This window comes from Chiroxiphia lanceolata, chromosome 5 (assembly GCF_009829145.1).
Source record: "Chiroxiphia lanceolata isolate bChiLan1 chromosome 5, bChiLan1.pri, whole genome shotgun sequence".
Classification (NCBI taxonomy): Eukaryota; Metazoa; Chordata; class Aves; order Passeriformes; family Pipridae; genus Chiroxiphia; species Chiroxiphia lanceolata.
The window spans coordinates 29,463,771-29,480,494 of NC_045641.1; the positions used below are offsets into that span (position 1 = coordinate 29,463,771).

A 16,724-nucleotide genomic window follows, 5' to 3' on the forward strand; every position below is an offset into this window, starting at 1 on the left:
TCACCTTTTGGAGTGTAGCTACACAACAGAGTCTACCACCTGGCTTGCCAAAGTGGCCCATTATCTGGAGAGGAAATAATAAATTAGATTTTTATGTCAGGGGCTGCTGGTTTATTCTCTGTGTGGTTGGGACTGTAGAAACATTCACAGGACGATGTTTTCCCCCAGAAGACACAGATGCCACGGTGTGAGGGAAGTGAGGTCCTCAGCAGGACTTGGGGTGAAGGGACCACACCAGGTGGTGCACCTAAGAGAGGAAAGTCAGGGCACTGCCTTCTGTGTCATTCTGTAAAATACCTAATGAAGAAAGAAAGCAGGATATAACGGTATTTTTAACTTTCAAAAATCAGAAAAACACTCCTTTTTTATTCAAAAAACAGAAACAACTTTCATTCCGACTCTATGTTTGTCAAAATAAGGAACTACTCTATTGAGAGTACTTCCATTTTCTGCTACTTTCCTTGCTTTGTAAAGTTTCTGGGTGGACAGCCAACAGCAGGTCAGGTGAATGTTCTCCAGTTCCTAATGAAATTCATTTCAATTTTGAGTAAAGGCTCTGGGGATGAGAGAAAACATAGATAATTCTGCCATCCTCTTGTGGACTGGAGCATTACTTTAATGTCAGTGCTGATATATAGCTAGGAGTTTGATCATTAAAGTTAACACCCAGAGAGTTATGTGGGGTTTACTTTCATATCTGAAAATACATTGAACCTCTATCTACTCTTATTGATGAGGTAACTCAGAGAAATAGAAGGTGACAGTGCCATTATGGGGGGATTACACTGAGGCTGGGAGAGAGACAGATCCCTGAGCATGGGGGCATTTTCTGTGGGTGACAAGTGGCATTGGTTGAGGGAGATTCTCTCTTTTGTGTATTCCTCACAAAATTACAGTAGGTTTCCTCTCATTTTTGAGGCTGTTAACTGCTCCCTTCTCATTCTCAGAAATTGCCAACCTTCACAGTTTCCTTAAGCAACTGAAAACTGCCTGAGTATTTTACATGAAATGTTGCAAAGTCAAGGGAAACGTTTTATAAGGACAGTCTTAGTGGCACTTGTCTAAACTTCTGCTATTTTTAGCTGTGAACCTCCAGTCTAAGTGCTGTCCAACAGGGTCAGATGCCGTGAGGCAGGCTGAAGTCCTGTTCATCCCACATGATGGTGCAGCTGAGGCAGGGTGGGCACCTCCATGGGGGCAGCCTGGCTGCCCCCTCTGGGGTCTGCAAGGAGCAGTTACTCAGCTGATAAGAGTCACTGGAGTGGCCACCGTGGCTGGGGATGTTTTGCACGAGATGGAAATCTGCTCCTGAGCCTCTCTGTGGTTGCATCTCTGTTTTTCAGGTTAGAGCAGCACTGTGTTACCTGGGTTGTCTGGTCTCCCAGAGACCACAGCTGTGTAAGCTTTGAACTGTCTCAGACGTTTCACTCATTGCCAGTTAGGTCATCAGGGTACACTGGAGTTTTCTTTAATCTGAATTTAAGCCGTATTTTGAGTCAGGCCAAACATATATGCAGAAATTCAACTTTCTCTTTCATTTACAACCAGAAGTTTCTGCTACTTTGAAATTGAATCATTAGATTTTTTTTCCCTCAAGTATTCAGATCCTTCTGTCTTCCGGTTTTGTTTTCACCCTTTTTCAAATAGATCAAATTTTTGAGATTTTGTTGCCACAATGAGAATAATCCTTCTCGTGCTGTGAAGTGGACAAAATGAAATGCATGTGGGAAATAAGATTTTTATTTGATGCCCTCAGTAAAGGGTTTTGGACAATGCAAATTGTGTTTGTTACCATGTAGTCGTGGATGTGGTTGTTTTAATGGACTGACAGAATAGGAGAAAGGTAGCAAGAAAAGCACAGTCTCATGGAGGAACCACTTTTATTTTGATTATCCCCTTGTAAGGGGGATACATATGTTTTGTGTGGTTCTGTCTACTAAGCTGTCTACAGAAATATGAAATGATTAAATGGAGCGGCAATAAGCAGTGGCCTGTAAGTATTGCCTGGTGAGAGATAATACTGTAGCTCTCTAATTGGCTCTCTACCAGAATACAGTGTGACTGATTTCAGCTGTAGCATTACCAGTCTTGCTTCCACCAGCACTATTATCTCAAAGTGACACTTCCATTACTCTGAACGGAGAAAGATGAACGTCACCTGTCAGGGGCTGGTTAATTGTGTTGCTAGATGTATGTTACCAGGGCGCAGGTTGGACATTTATGAACATAACTGCTTCCTCTGATGTCCACCATCCTTCAACGATCAATACAGCTCTTACAGTAAGCGCATAATTGAGCGAAGGCACTTACCACTGAGGGGCTGAAGATGAGCCCATTGCACAATTTTCATTGTCCATACATTCAGCACAAATGAGCTGATATCTGCCCTTTATTGTGCATTGCTTTGTGGAAATAGAAACTAATGTGGTGCTTTCATTTGTTTTCTAGATAAATGGCCAAGATGTCCAGAATCGTGAAGAGGCAGTGGCACTGCTCTCCAGCGAAGAATGCAAGAAAATTGTGTTGCTGGTTGCAAGACCAGAGATGCAGGTTAGACTAAATAGATGCACTGAGCCAGAACCTGGGTTATACCATGCACTGTCACTGTAACTAATGAACTGCCAAGAAATAGGAATGCCAAAGTTACTGACAAAAGGAGCAAACAGACAATTGTGGAGCTTCCCCTGTTTAGCTAGCAAAGAAAATAATATGATATTATTAGGGCTTGTTTTCCCCAAACTAAGCAATTTCTTTTCCAGCAGAGTAAACAGGTGTATAAATAAAGCTGGCAGGACTAATATGGTATTAGTAAAATATGAAGTAGAACTTGAAAACTATATGTTACTCATTACATGATTCTGATTTATTCAGGGGATAAATTTCCCATACTTACCTTTGTCAATTTTATCTTTTATGAGAACTTTATAATTTATATGAACTTACACAAAGCTGTAACTTGTCACTGGTGAGGTGTCTTTTTATGCTATATGCTTATAAGCAGGCATGTAAATGATTTGTTTATGTGCCAATTATAGGACTTTCACTACAATACCATTAAGCAAACAGGAATCAAATTGGTTTTAAAGCACTTTGGTCACAAAAACCTGCTTGCGTCCTGAGAGATGCATTTTCAAAAGCTTTAGAAACATTTTTATGGTTTTAAAAATAAGATTATGCCAACATCAAGAATCTTACCATGCCAAGAATTTTTAATATCACTGCAGGGGGCAGATGTTAGATTCATCATCAGATTAAAGGAGAGGTAGAATGGTAGAAGACTACTGTTTGTACTTCTCTTTATATTCCATTTGTAGGCCTTTGCAAAGCATAAAGACATTATATTTTCACTGTTCTATCTGCCAGCAATTCAGAGTTGGTTATGTTGCCCTTTGTCTCTCATGCTATTGATCTGACTCAGTCTCACTAGCTGCATACTCTGTATAAATTAAATTAAGTAAGTGTAATTCAGTGCGACTTGGAATCTCTGCTTCAATAGAGTAGTTATAAAGGAGTCACAACGTCAGCATTCATTTCCTTTATGTTTTTCAAGAATCTAAACAATTCCCATAAAACTGGCGACAAAGTACAGGAAAAAAAAAGCCATACCTCAGTTTATATTGCAAAATTGTAGCCCTCAATTGCAGAATTTTGAAAGAATTTTTTCAACTTATTGTTTTTCAGTAGGGAACAGAAACCCACCCACTTATAAGATACATGCTCAGGGAAAGTTCATTCTCTGTATTTGTTTAGACTGGTCAACATGAAAAAATTACATCTATCTGAGTTAAGGGATTACTTATCTGTACCAATGTAGCTTCCCATGTAGATGCTCCTTACAAACTATAAAATGTGGTTTGGTTTAGGTTTGGGACTTCAGGGTTGGATTTTTTTTGTTTAGTTTATGTGTTTTAAGAACATATTCATACAAAAGCTTTGGAAAAGCCAGAGTATGTCAGAGATCAGGCTGTCAACTCATTTCTGCTAGTTGCGTTGCTTTCACTCTGGTAAAGACAGCAGGATTAAGCAGGCTTTCTTTTCTAGATAGAAAATGGTAATGGCAGAAATGCAGTCTTGAAGGGTGACTGCTGAGCACATTCTTTCGGTAACAGGGAAGAAAACCTCTCTGACCATGTATTCGTGCAGTGAGTAACGATGAATGATTAGGTTTGAGACAGCACCAGAGGAGCTCACACACCCCTGGGTGTGCGTTCTGATGTGTGTATGTGTATGCAGTGTATGTAGTGCACATGTATGCTAAGCCATATATTAGTTTTATTCTAAAAACTGTTACATAGCATAAATGTTCTCATTAGTTAGATACTGAGCCTGCCACAAAGCAGCAGATTGGCCCAAATGAGGTTCAACTTCCATCTTCCAGATTTGTTGATCTGCAATTTCCTCAAATGAGGGAAATTAAACTGAATCCTTTAGGGTTGAGGACGGCTGTGTTCATTCTTTCCTTGGGGAAAAAAATAAACAAGACAAGTAAAGAAAACCAGTGGCCATTACCAGATGTTTCATAGAATAGTTTGAAAGTCTCATTAAGGACAAACAAAAATTGTATGTCCTTAAGAAAAGTAGTCTCCTCCTAATCCCAAACTGTAGGAGGCCGGCTTTGCCAAGGGCATTGTGAAAAGGCTTATATCTTTATGAGAGGAAAGAGTTTGTTGACATGGGCAAAACCACAACAGAGTTTGTAAAGGAAACACTGGTTTCCTGCCTGTATTCGATTAGAAGTACTGCACAGCATCAGTCACTTCTTGTGTAGCTTGTAACTACCACTTGCTGGCTTGGTGTAACTTTTCTGACTGACATGTGGGACCGGAGCTATTCTGGCTTTGAGACAGTGCTACTTCTGCTGTAGGTGTTGGCCTGTGCTACATTGCTCTTACTGTCTTGGGACATGAGTAGTTGGTAGTCTTTTAATTGCCTAATGCTGAGGATTTTCCCTTCTAGCATGTTTTCGTCACCATCATCATCTGTTTTCTTCATCAATGACAAAACAATGTGTTTCCTTCTGCTACAATCCTATCGTTACAGCCAGGAGTGCCACTGACCAGTTTTTCTTTTCGATGCAGTGTGCCATCTGGCAAGGAATTGCAAATACAAATGGATGTGCACCATGTTCACACATGTGCATAGTGAACAAATAGGAAGAGGTAACGTTTTAGGCCAGGGTGCCTGTTGTATCAGTTTAGAAAGATGTGAAGAGTGTAAAATGGGTGCAGGAAGAGGATATACACGCTTGACAGAAAACATAGCATTCCCTCCTGTCCTTTTGCAACACTGTCTTCACCAAATGTCAAAGTATTGTTTTACACTCAGGGAAAAAAAACCCAAACAAATGGATAAGCCTTGCTTCCAGACAGAATGGGACAACAAAAATTGCCTCCCTTCAAGTCACCACATTTTTCTGTGACCCTGCTCTCTTATTTGTTTACCTGGAAGATCAATGGGAAAATGGTGACAGAAATACAGCATAAGGTTTCTATTGAGGTGGCAGCAGCAGGGCACAGCACTGGGATGGAGGTTGTTAGAGAAAAGAGACCGGTTGCCTCCTGGCCCTATTAGTAACATTGCCACTCTTTCAGTGTGGGGGCTCTCTGTGGTAATGAACATGACAGCTTCAGGATTATGTGCTGTGCCTTTCATACCTTTTGAAAGGAAATAATGTCTGTGCTGTGCAGTCTCCTTCATTATGAGAGAAAATCAGTCATACTGTTTTACGAAAGGATAAAAGGCATAAGAGTCCAATTTTTTTATCCTTCTTTTTCTCCTTTTTCTGAGACGTGAACTCCTTCCGCCTGGCTTTCTGAAGAGAATCATTAGGATAAAAAGAACTAGTCGAGCATTGCCATTTGGGTTTACTCTATTTTAGCATGTGTCCTTGCTAACATAAAATAATATACTAATGTATTCTTTGCAGCTGGAGGAAGGGTGGCTGGATGATGAAAGGAATGAATTCTTAGAGGAGTTAAACTTGGAAATGTTGGAAGAGCAGCATAATGAAGCAATGCAGTACACAGCGAACAAGGTGGAGCAGGTAGGACTGCTACTAAACATATAATTTGAAATTTTGCTAGGTATACTTTTTTATTAATAGAGACGTATGCTGTAAAATGGAGTCAAAGGCTTTGATAGATTTCTGTCACTAAAATGCTGTGAACTCTGGCACGCTGTAGGTAAGGAAAAGAACAATAGATGCTTAGGCCCAGTATAGCAAGTTAGCAAACAATTTAAGACTGTGTGGTAAGTGCAGGTTTCTCATTTTCTCTGAACACGCAGAATAATATTGCTTTCTTGCTTTAATGCTGAACTGTTCAGAATTTATGATGTTATACTTTGTTTCAATTGTTTTAAATTAGTTTTATCAGTGTAGCACCTAGAGCTCTGAGCTGAAATAGGTGCTCCTCTCACTGTATGCATGCAAGATACGAGACAGCCTTGCATCAGAGAGCTTGCAAAACAAGATGGAAAAGGTATTTAAAATAAACAACAGGTGTTATTGTAATGAAAGTGTATTTTTCTTACACCAACAGTGCACAGCTCGGCATTTGTTTTGTTAATGGAGACAAATAAGCATATTGTTAGCATAGTCTCAGCTTGCTGCTGTCCTGACTTTTACCTGGCCATATGTTATGTAGGCGGTGTGACTGTGGCAAAGAGGCCATACATCTTTGTTTCATCAAGGGGTCTTCTCACTTGTACTTTGTTGTGGAAAGTGTAAGTGTCCACTCCTGGATCAGATGATCTGTCAGCATGCACACCTGTGTGGAGCCAAAGACATAAAATCCAACTTCATTTCCTGGCTTCTGGATTCTGCCGCTGGGGAGAAACTGGTTTTCTACCGACAGAACTTTTGTCTTACAATTTTTTTCCCCATTCTGAATTGCTCACAAACAGCCTGAGGCATTTTTCTTTGGAGTGAAGAGAAAGACTGTGAGAGCCTTCTCTCTTCACAAAATCACAAAATCACTGAATATGCTGAGTTGGAAGGAAAACCACCAAGGATCATCGAGTCTAACTCCTGGCCATTTACAGGACCATAGCCAAGAGTCACACTACGTGCATGAGAGTCTTGTCCAAATGCTTCTTGAATTCCATCAGGCTTGGTACTGTGACCACTTCTCTGTGGAGCCTGTTGCAGCACCCAACCACCCTCTGGGTGAAGAACCTTTTTTTAATGTCTAACCTAAACCTCCCCTGACACTTCTTATTGCACCACACAACTTTAGGCCATTCCCTCAAGCCCTGTCACTGGTCACCACAGAGAACAGATCAGTGCCTGCCCCCTCTTCTTCTCCTCACGAGGAAGTTGTAGACTGCAATGAGGTCTCCCCTCAGTCTGCTCTTCTGCAGGCTGAACAGATCAAGTGCCCTCAGCTGCTCCTCATATGGCTTTCTCTCAAGGCTCTTCACCATCTTCATTGCCCTACTTTGGACACTCTAACAGCTTAATATCTTTCTTATATTGTGGTGACCAAGACTGCACACAATATTCAAGGTGAGGCTGCATAAGTTCTTCTGGAAACCAGGGAGCTTATTTGGCTTCAGATACCTCAGGATCTGGTCCACACTGGGGGTCTGAATGTGCATCTATTCAGTTTCCTCCTGAACTCCTCTCCAGCCTTGACGCTGGGCTAATGAGTACATGATAGCTCCTATTAAAGCTATTCATTGTGCATAAATTAAATATTCATTGGGACAGAGACAGTGACAGAATAAGTCAATTACATGGAATATGATAGATCAGATTACAAATCTTTGATCTTATAAACATTTAATTACTTACATGAAGTGGAATAACTCCAGGGTCAGAGGTGAAGCCAGCCTTGCAACAGGTTTTATAGGAGCCTTTTAGTTGTGACTCTCTTTTCCAGGCAGTGATGCAAGCCTCGGTTTCCCAGGTCAAATGTGCTGCACTGATACCTACTTTGATATGTGGCATCTTCTTTATTGTTTTAACCAAAATTTTATCTTGGATAGCAAAAGATTTCCTGTCAGAAAGAACACTTGTTATTTGCAAAGCAAATTCGTTTGCATGGTGACATTTTCACAAAACCCCCATTTCTGGTAGAAATTCCTGAACAAGTCTATCTACAAACTCCTACTAGGCCCTCACGTGACATGTTGGGACCCCTGAAATCACTTCATAGTTGTGATGTTCCACTCCAAAGTTCTTGTCAAGTTTTGGCTTTTTCACTGAATTTGGGTTTTGGATAGTGTTAACTATTAAACAGTGGTGTTCTGTGAAATGGTTTCACAGAACCTGTTGATATTGTTTATTTCCCATTTTGATCTTTTACCAAGAATATTTTTTTTCCCCTTTTGAGATTTTATGTTACTGTAGAAGAGTGTTACACTTGAAAAACATTATGGTCACTTGTGCTTGTCAGTATCTGACATTGGGTTGCTTGAAGTAATTCTAGGACAGCCAGACATTGCTTTGCCCTTCTGATGAGTAATTGAGTCAACCAAATGCAGCTTGGTGTGTAATGAGGCGTCAGTAATTTGTGACAGCTGCAGCCTTTCTAGACTTTACATAGTGACTTGACAGAAAACTGGTTCTTTACTTCATGTTAGGCTGGGAAATCTAGCAATTTCCTGAGGGGAATCACACAATCCATTGGAGCTACGAAACTGCTCTTATTGCAGCTGCCAGTGGCCAATCTGACTATCTTCAAGCTCCCCAGATGGCCATGGAGACCAGCTTTGTTTTTAGTGAACAAAAACTCAGTCCTCTGGTGTCATAATCATCTGTCATCATGAGTCTTAGAGCTAAAGGAATGAATACACTCTATATCAGAATATTATTCCAAATATGAGTCTGTTTTACAGAATGCCATTTTAATATTTAATGTGAGCTTTCACAGAAAAGTTTGGTACAGTTTGTAATAGAAGAATCAAGTATATAGTCATGTCTTTGACCCACTCTATAGAATTCAGTCAAGAATTGTATCTTCTCTGTATGGAATAGTTCAATAAACCTTGAGGAAAGATGTAATTCTCCGTTTTTTATAACTCATTGTGTTCCTTCCCCTTTACAACATCATGGTTCATTGTGCAGCAGAGATAATTTTCAGAAGAATACCATACATTTGCCATGCAGAAATTCTTATTGGTATCATGGAATATATCAAAACCTATTAAGAAGAGAAAGAATTGGATTAAAAAAAAATCATTCTAGTTCATTCAAAGCTGAAATGAAGTGAAAATATCTGGGGGAAAATAATTTTTTTTGTTAGAGAGGCCTTTTAGTGCACCAGTGAAATCAATTCCAAACTTCCCTCATGGCTGGAGTGGTTAGCCTGACACTGGAGATTCCTCTCCCTATGGCCAGTCTCTCTCTCGCTGTCAGAGACTGAGCAGAGATTGCACTAGCAGCTATGTTTGTTAGACCCTTCAACTGAATCTTACTACCTTCAGAATTTAGTAGCAATCTGGGTTTTGAGTCCCAATATACATCATAAGTTGTAAAATGAGAATAGAACAGTGCCTGAATGCCTGTAAGATTAGCCATTTTATAGGCATGAATGCTTGCTGGAGCTGAAATGCAGAATCTTTTGAGGTTCATTTATTGCTTGATTGTACGCACCACTGGGTTTCCCTTCTCATTATCTGAGCTCTCACTACAAAGTTGAGGCCTAAGGAGCCTTTTGGTATTTCAAAGAGAAGTAATTGTAGAAGAGGTGGACAATATATTTTTGAAAACAAACACTTTGTGTGGAATAGATAATAGATAACACCAGAAAAAGCAACATACTGACAATTGTGGACTTTTTCTTGTTTTCTAACCTGGAATTAGGCTTGCTAACTTTCAAAATAAAATTAAAATAATCCCATGTTGTAAAAGACTGCTCAATCTACACATATTTAGGAACTCAGGAAAGCATTAAAAGTCCAGGACAGAAATTCCAGAGACTAACTTACTTGAGTCAAAGTGGATTTTTTAATAAAATGTATCTCACAAACATGCAGTACAATAAATATCCGTATTACTTTCCATTTTCTTAATGGAATTATCTGCAAGTATCCACATACTAAGGAAAGATTTAATATGATATGGATGTCTGCTAAAGTTTGAGAAGAATCTGATTGTATAGGGACTCGTTTCTTCCCCTCTGGGAGGGGAACCCAAAGTGACTACCTGACATTCAGATGCCTGTACTGTAGTCACTTATATTTCATCAGATCAATTCCACCCATCTGGTTTCTGTTAGACTGAAAAAATGTCTTTGCTTTGTTTACATCTTTTTTGTGTGTGTATTAATTCTGGATAGGGTAACTTGACTAGATGGCAGTGTATACTTTCAATCAGTCTAAATCAAGTGGAAGTTGAAGGAGCAAAGTTTAAGTTATTGACAAAATTGGTATGGAAAACAAGAGCCACTAATTCTGAAAGTGTTGATTGCAGGGGCCCGAACTCTAAACTCTGTTTCCAACATCTATACAAATAGCCTCATTAAGTGGTTTTTTTCAGAAGTGCTCAAATATATGCTTTGGTGGTGTAGCACCGTTCTGGAAACATTAGAGGAAACACCACAGAACTCAGTTCCTGCAAGCTGTGTAACTGTGCTAACACATTCACATTATGGATAAGCCACCGTCTTTGGAGTTTTAATCATATAGATGCAAGTTGCGCTATGTCACTCACCCTCAGGGTCAGAGAGCAGATCCTCGCCATCCTCATTTGATAGTGTGAATCCTTGTATTTGGGACAGGCACCCAAATTCCTGACTGTTCTGCAGCACTGCTGGCCCATTGGCTGGTGGAGCTGTTCTCCTTCCTGTCAGGAGTTAAATATTTTCCAGAGCAGTGAGAAACGTGGATTGCACAGTGCAGTGGCTGGGGTGCAGTGTAGGTGACCCAGACTGGAGTTGCTTCTCTGCTGAGAGGTCTGGGGGCAGAAGAGGTCCATACAAGCTGCAGCAGCTCCAAAGCAGGTGAGAGAAGGAACCAGAATAGCATATGTAGCACCACTCACCTGGAGGAGGTAAACTAGAAAAATATGAAATTAAACCTAGATGTCCTAAAGCATCTTTTCAGAAATTTTTAACTGGTTTCTCACAGACACTGAATTCTTCTGATGGTGTGTTTCTTTCAATATTTGTTTTATTCCACTCTTACATTGAATTGGGGATGGAGACTATTTTTGGTTTTCTGACACTAGGCCATTATTTTTTCCTAGCTGTTGAAGAAGCAAAACCAGATGAAGGGTGGGTGATCATGAGGTGCACATAAAGAGAAGAGAAAGGATGAGACAGGAGAGACATTTTCATCCTGTTTTACTGTCTGTCAAAGTAGATAAAAAGGGAATTATGACAGTAGCCTCTTTGAGTTTGTTTCCTTTCACTTGGTGCACTGTACCCTTTTTCTCCCTCAATTCTTGCCATCATTATGCATAATTATGCAATTATACCTTCTAAAAGAGACATGGCGTTTGGGTGGTACTGTGTACAATAAGGTACTTGGTCATATAAATTGCACTCTACATGATTATTTGCTAATCTAGTTTGAAAAATAAAGTGTCTGTCTCTTCAGAGAGGTATTATCTCACTTTCTATGAGAATATAAATAGGTTGAGAATATAAACAGGTGAGGTACAGTGAGTGGAGTGTGAATCAAAAGCCAAACAGCTTGACGTTATGCCCATGGCAAAGCATTCAGTGTTGTTCTGTACTTAATAGTGAAAGACTGGTTTTATTTCTGAGGAACATAAACTCTAAAGACGGAACAAAAGTAGTCTCCAGGGATGCAATGGATTGAGGTTTATTTGAGCAAAATCCTAGAATTCAAAATCAACACTCTTTCAGGAAAAGGCTACTGAATACAAGAAGTATGAGAGAGGGCCATGGAGGGTGCAGCTAGCTCTTTGCAAGGTCAACCCTGCCTATCTCCATGGAGCTAAAAAGAAGTTCACTGATTAAAAAAAGAAACAGTAGTCTTCTTGCACCCTCTTAGGTTGTACTAGTACCATAAGTTTGATTGGCTGCTTGCTTTGTTTGTTTGAATTGATACCAATACTGAAGCTTTTTCCCAAGTTTGAGAAGATTTCAGCTCCACCAGCCTCTGGCCATAATCCAGAATCAAAACCAGCACACCATCTGGTGATCATTATCTTTAAGCACTGCAAAGAAATGGCTTAGATAGAGGAGGAAATATTTCTTTCCAGACTTCAAAAACTATGTCACTAGTACTGTAATTCACCTACTTTTCTTGGTGTGGCCACCACAGCATGACTCTCAGAAACATTTAAAGGCTATGAGCAGTAGGAGTGCTGCTTAGTGATCTATTTTAATTCAGCTTAAATCAGAGCCCAGCTGTTTAGGCAAAACAGATCTGGAAAATATCCTCCTGTAATATGGTCTGCAGTTGATAATCATTTTGGTTTGCTCATTTTTTTAGCCAAAGAAACATGAAGAGGAAGATGGCACTACAGACACTGCAACCTCATCATCCAACAATCATGAGAAGGACAGCGGGGTGGGACCTACAGATGAAAGTCTCCGTAATGATGAGAGCTCGGAGCAAGAAAATGCACCTGAGGAGCAGAACAGCACTGTCCTGCAGAGCAAACGGGATCTGGGCCACAGCCAGGATATGTTAGGCAGTGTTGAGCTCCAGTGCAATAAAAGCTTTGTGTCTGGGGAATACATTGAATCTGATTTCATAGGAAACCCAGAGGAGGAATGTGAAAGGTTTCGGCAGCTGTTGGAACTGAAGTGCAAGATTCGAAATCATGGAGAGTATGATCTGTATTACTCAAGCAGCATGATAGAATGCAACAGAAGAGAGCAAGATGGAGTGGAGCATGAGCTGCAGCTACTCAACGAGGAACTGAGGAATATTGAACTTGAATGCCAGAATATTATGCAAGCTCACCAGCTCCAAAAGGTGAGAGATCAGTATGGAGACATTTGGGCTTTACATGATGAAAGTTTCAGGAATTATAACACCAGCATAGATGTACAAAGAGGCAAACTGGATGACATCATGGAGCACCCTGAGAAGTCTGACAAGGACAGCTCCAGTGCCTACAACACAGCTGAAAGTTGCAGGAGCACTCCGCTGACAGTGGAGCGATCCCCTGATAACTCTCTCCAGAGGATGATTAGCATAACCAATAGGAAAAACCTGAGGAGCACAATAGTGGCTAATCAGTCATCCTCAGGACAAAGCAACAGAGAGACAGCCTCAGCCAAAACCAAACCTACAGAGCAAAACAGTGCTGTTGAGAATGCAGTGCTGGCATCAGAAAGCAGCAAATTCACAGACCAGGAAAGGCAGGGCAATGAGCACATTCCCTACTTGTCTCCATATCATAGTTCATCTTACAGGTACGGGAATATACCTGCTCATGCAAAGCATTACCAAAGCTATATGCAACTGATCCAGCAGAAGTCTGCTGTGGAGTACGCCCAAAGCCAGCTCAGCCTGGTGAGCATGTGCAAAGACTCACAGAAGTGCGCAGAGCCCAAGATGGAATGGAAAGTGAAAATAAGGAGTGATGGGACGAGGTACATCACAAAGAGACCAGTTCGAGACAGAATCCTGAAGGAACGTGCCTTAAAAATTAAAGAAGAGCGCAGTGGGATGACAACAGATGATGATACGATGAGTGAGATGAAGATGGGTCGCTACTGGAGCAAAGAAGAGCGGAAGCAACACTTGGTGCGAGCTAAGGAGCAGAGGAGGCGGCGGGAGTTCATGATGAGGAGCAGGCTGGAGTGTCTTAAGGAAAGTCCACAGAGTGGCAGTGAGGGCAAAAAGGAAATCAACATTATTGAACTGAGTCACAAAAAGATGATGAAAAAGAGAAACAAGAAAATCTTGGACAACTGGATGACAATCCAAGAACTGATGACACATGGTGCTAAATCCCCAGATGGCACAAGAGTGCACAATGCCTTTTTATCAGTTACTACTGTATGAACGCAACTTCTTTCAGAGAGTATACTACCAGTTTAGGTAGACTACGATTGCCTCGTTCAATGTGGCGTTTTTATATATTTTGTGACTGTTTATAGTTTGATCTTTTTGTAAGCAAAATTACCTGGTAATTTTTCATTTGTTTTTCATATAATGGTACCTTCTTTATCTGGCAGTCTTTCTTTATCCTGCAATATATTCATATATTCATTTGTAGGAAAAAAAAAAAAGAGGAAAAAAAGCAAAGCAAAAAAAAAAAGTGGAGAAGCCAATTAATTTCTTAACCTAATACGTATCCTGTAACTTAAGATGTGGATTTATTTCTCTAAGTTTGCTTTTTCTACTTTAGTAACGATAAAATACCAAAACAAAATGCTTTATACTGTATCCTTGGCTTAACAAGTTTTAAAGTTTTACATCTGAGATTGAATCTGTTTATAAATCATATACCACATCCCATCATATAGATAAGACTGACGTTTTTCCAACTACACATTGTACAGTACATTTAATCTGTAAATTGCAATTGTATCTGTCCAAGTAAAGTGTAAGTGGGCAATTCTCCTGTGTTATGTAGTGGCATTGGTCATGTATCTGGACAGTTTGTGATAATTGTGAAGATGAAAGAGAAATAAATTATTGCTTATCTTTAAGAAAAAAAAAGTCAGGAGTTCTTTGATTTAAATTGAGTATTTGCCTTTAAAATATGAGTCATCTCACTCTGCATGGTATTTACAGCATATAGAGATTTCAAGAACACAGGACACAATTCCATAGGCTATTTCTTATGAATTAGCTTCTCATTTTGCAGAACCCATAGGAACTGAGCAAGTCTTTCTGGTTTTTCCTTACCTGGAAAGGTTTTTCTTTACCAATCAATTAGTTGATTGAATGATTCCTTGGTATATTACTGTGTTGTAAGATGTCACATAACTACTGTGAGTCCTTTCCCTGGCTGAGCTTCATATTTGTTCTACACATACAAAACATAAACACATCATATGCCTAACTTTGAGCCAAATCTTGTGCAAGAAAAACTAGGAGTGACATTTTCATAGAAGATGAGTTAAGAAAAGTTAAGAATGAAAAGCAACTAAATGAGTTGAGAGTTTAGCTTTATTGTTGAGGAGCATCCATGTCTTTTAGAAGAGTCCCAGTGGGAGCTGGCTGGGGCTCAGGAGCAATGACAACTTGTTGTCTTGGTGCTTGATGTCCCTGTCTCTCCATGCAGCAGAGGCACTTCAGCTGCCACTGGGACATCTTGTGAGCTGCAACCCAGTGAGTTACAGCAAGCTGAAATGACTAGCCTTGGGTAGTCAGCAGGGTCAAAGACCTTGCCTAATAGCCCTATTTTGATTGTCCCTGTGCTTGACTAACAGCAGCTCCTGATAGTGCTTTCTATAGCGGGATTAGGTGCAGAAGTCACTTGGCATCAGGCTTTAAAATATGTGCTTAAAGATGCAGAAAGGCTCATTATGGTATTTCCAAAATATAATTCTGGAAATCACTCTTTTGTTTTCTTACCACTTTTGGCACCAGTTGGCATTGACAGTGGTCTTTCCCTCTCCAGGCATGAAAATACCATGAGAACACTGCTTTCCTAGTGCTTAAAAAGATTATGCCACTGACAGTTCACAGTTTGATAATCAGAAAATTCTCCCCACTAGACTTAGGGAAGCATCATGCTAAATCCTCACTAAGCATACAGCTGTTCAGATCACAATGAAGAATATTTAATCTGTTTCCTGTTAAATTAGAAAAAGTGTGGAATCCAAGACTGAAAGGATCACAGGGTGACGCAGTATTGCTTCAAGGGACTCTTACCAGATCACCTCTCCAGCTGAGCCAAGGAATTGTCTTTGCCCAGCCTAAGTCATCTAGAAAGGTACACGTTCATTTTCTGGAAACATCAAAGCACAGAGGTTTGGCCGTTTCACTCCTTGCATTCCAATGGTCACACTCAAAACCAGGTCTCATTCCTAATCAGTTCAGCTGCTATCAACTCCAGACAATGGCTACTGTTATGCCTTTCCCTTAGACACAGTACTTACTATTTTTCTTCCCATTATTAAATCATGGCGCAGAGCTCCTTTGAAACTAATGTGACACCCAAATTCAGAGAACAACATGAATCTTCAGAAAATGTAATATCATTATTTCATCACTGAGAAATTAAACCAGGAAAATCCATGTCTAATTAGAGAAAAGTCCTAACTGGAGGGTGGTGGTAGGGACTCTAACTGGAGGGGAGAAGGAGAGGCAAGTAATAGATAATAATTAGAGAAACAAATAAACATTATTTATAGTATATTAATAGAATGTAAATTGAAATGTGTCCAAATCTGAGGAGATATGTCAAAATCTAGTGAGACACAAAGACAAAACCAAGAGGTGATACAGTAATACTGTTGGTGGCACACATGACGTGGTTTCTAGCTCAGCGCACACCTGCCAGAGTCCAGCCACCTTCCTTCACCTGATGAAATAGGCACACCCCTGCCTAATCCTTAGTCTGGGGGCTTTCCAGCAGCCCATGGTTTTCTCTTCTGTTTTCTTAACTACACTTACTTAGTGTAATGTTCCTTTTTTTCCTGAGCAGTTTTTGGGACAAGAAGTGTTGGGTTTTGCCCTGATGAAATGTCTCGATCATTCCTGCTAGCAGGAAAATAAACATGCAACCCCATACTGGGGCTGCAAGGCCTCCCAGGATAGTGATGCAGTAGGGCTGAATGGCGGGTGAGTGTTTTACTGCTTGCTGCTCTCAGCTAGTTTCTATGCCAGGCAGAACTCAGCAT

The 16,724-nt window shown here is 40.2% G+C and overlaps 1 protein-coding gene across 2 annotated transcripts in view; it reads left to right on the forward strand.

Moving 5' to 3' along the window:
• The window catches only part of PDZRN4 (PDZ domain containing ring finger 4), a 240,369-nt gene extending 225,797 nt beyond the window's left edge, over window positions 1-14,572 (forward strand). For both annotated transcript variants that reach the window (XM_032689495.1, XM_032689496.1), the window contains 3 exons: window positions 2,449-2,550; window positions 5,927-6,043; window positions 12,406-14,572. In XM_032689495.1, the coding sequence (XP_032545386.1) occupies window positions 2,449-2,550; window positions 5,927-6,043; window positions 12,406-13,932 (1,746 nt within the window). In that variant the 3' untranslated portion in view covers window positions 13,933-14,572. The remainder of the gene's footprint in view (window positions 1-2,448; window positions 2,551-5,926; window positions 6,044-12,405) is intronic.
• The last annotated feature ends 2,152 nt before the right edge of the window (window positions 14,573-16,724 follow it).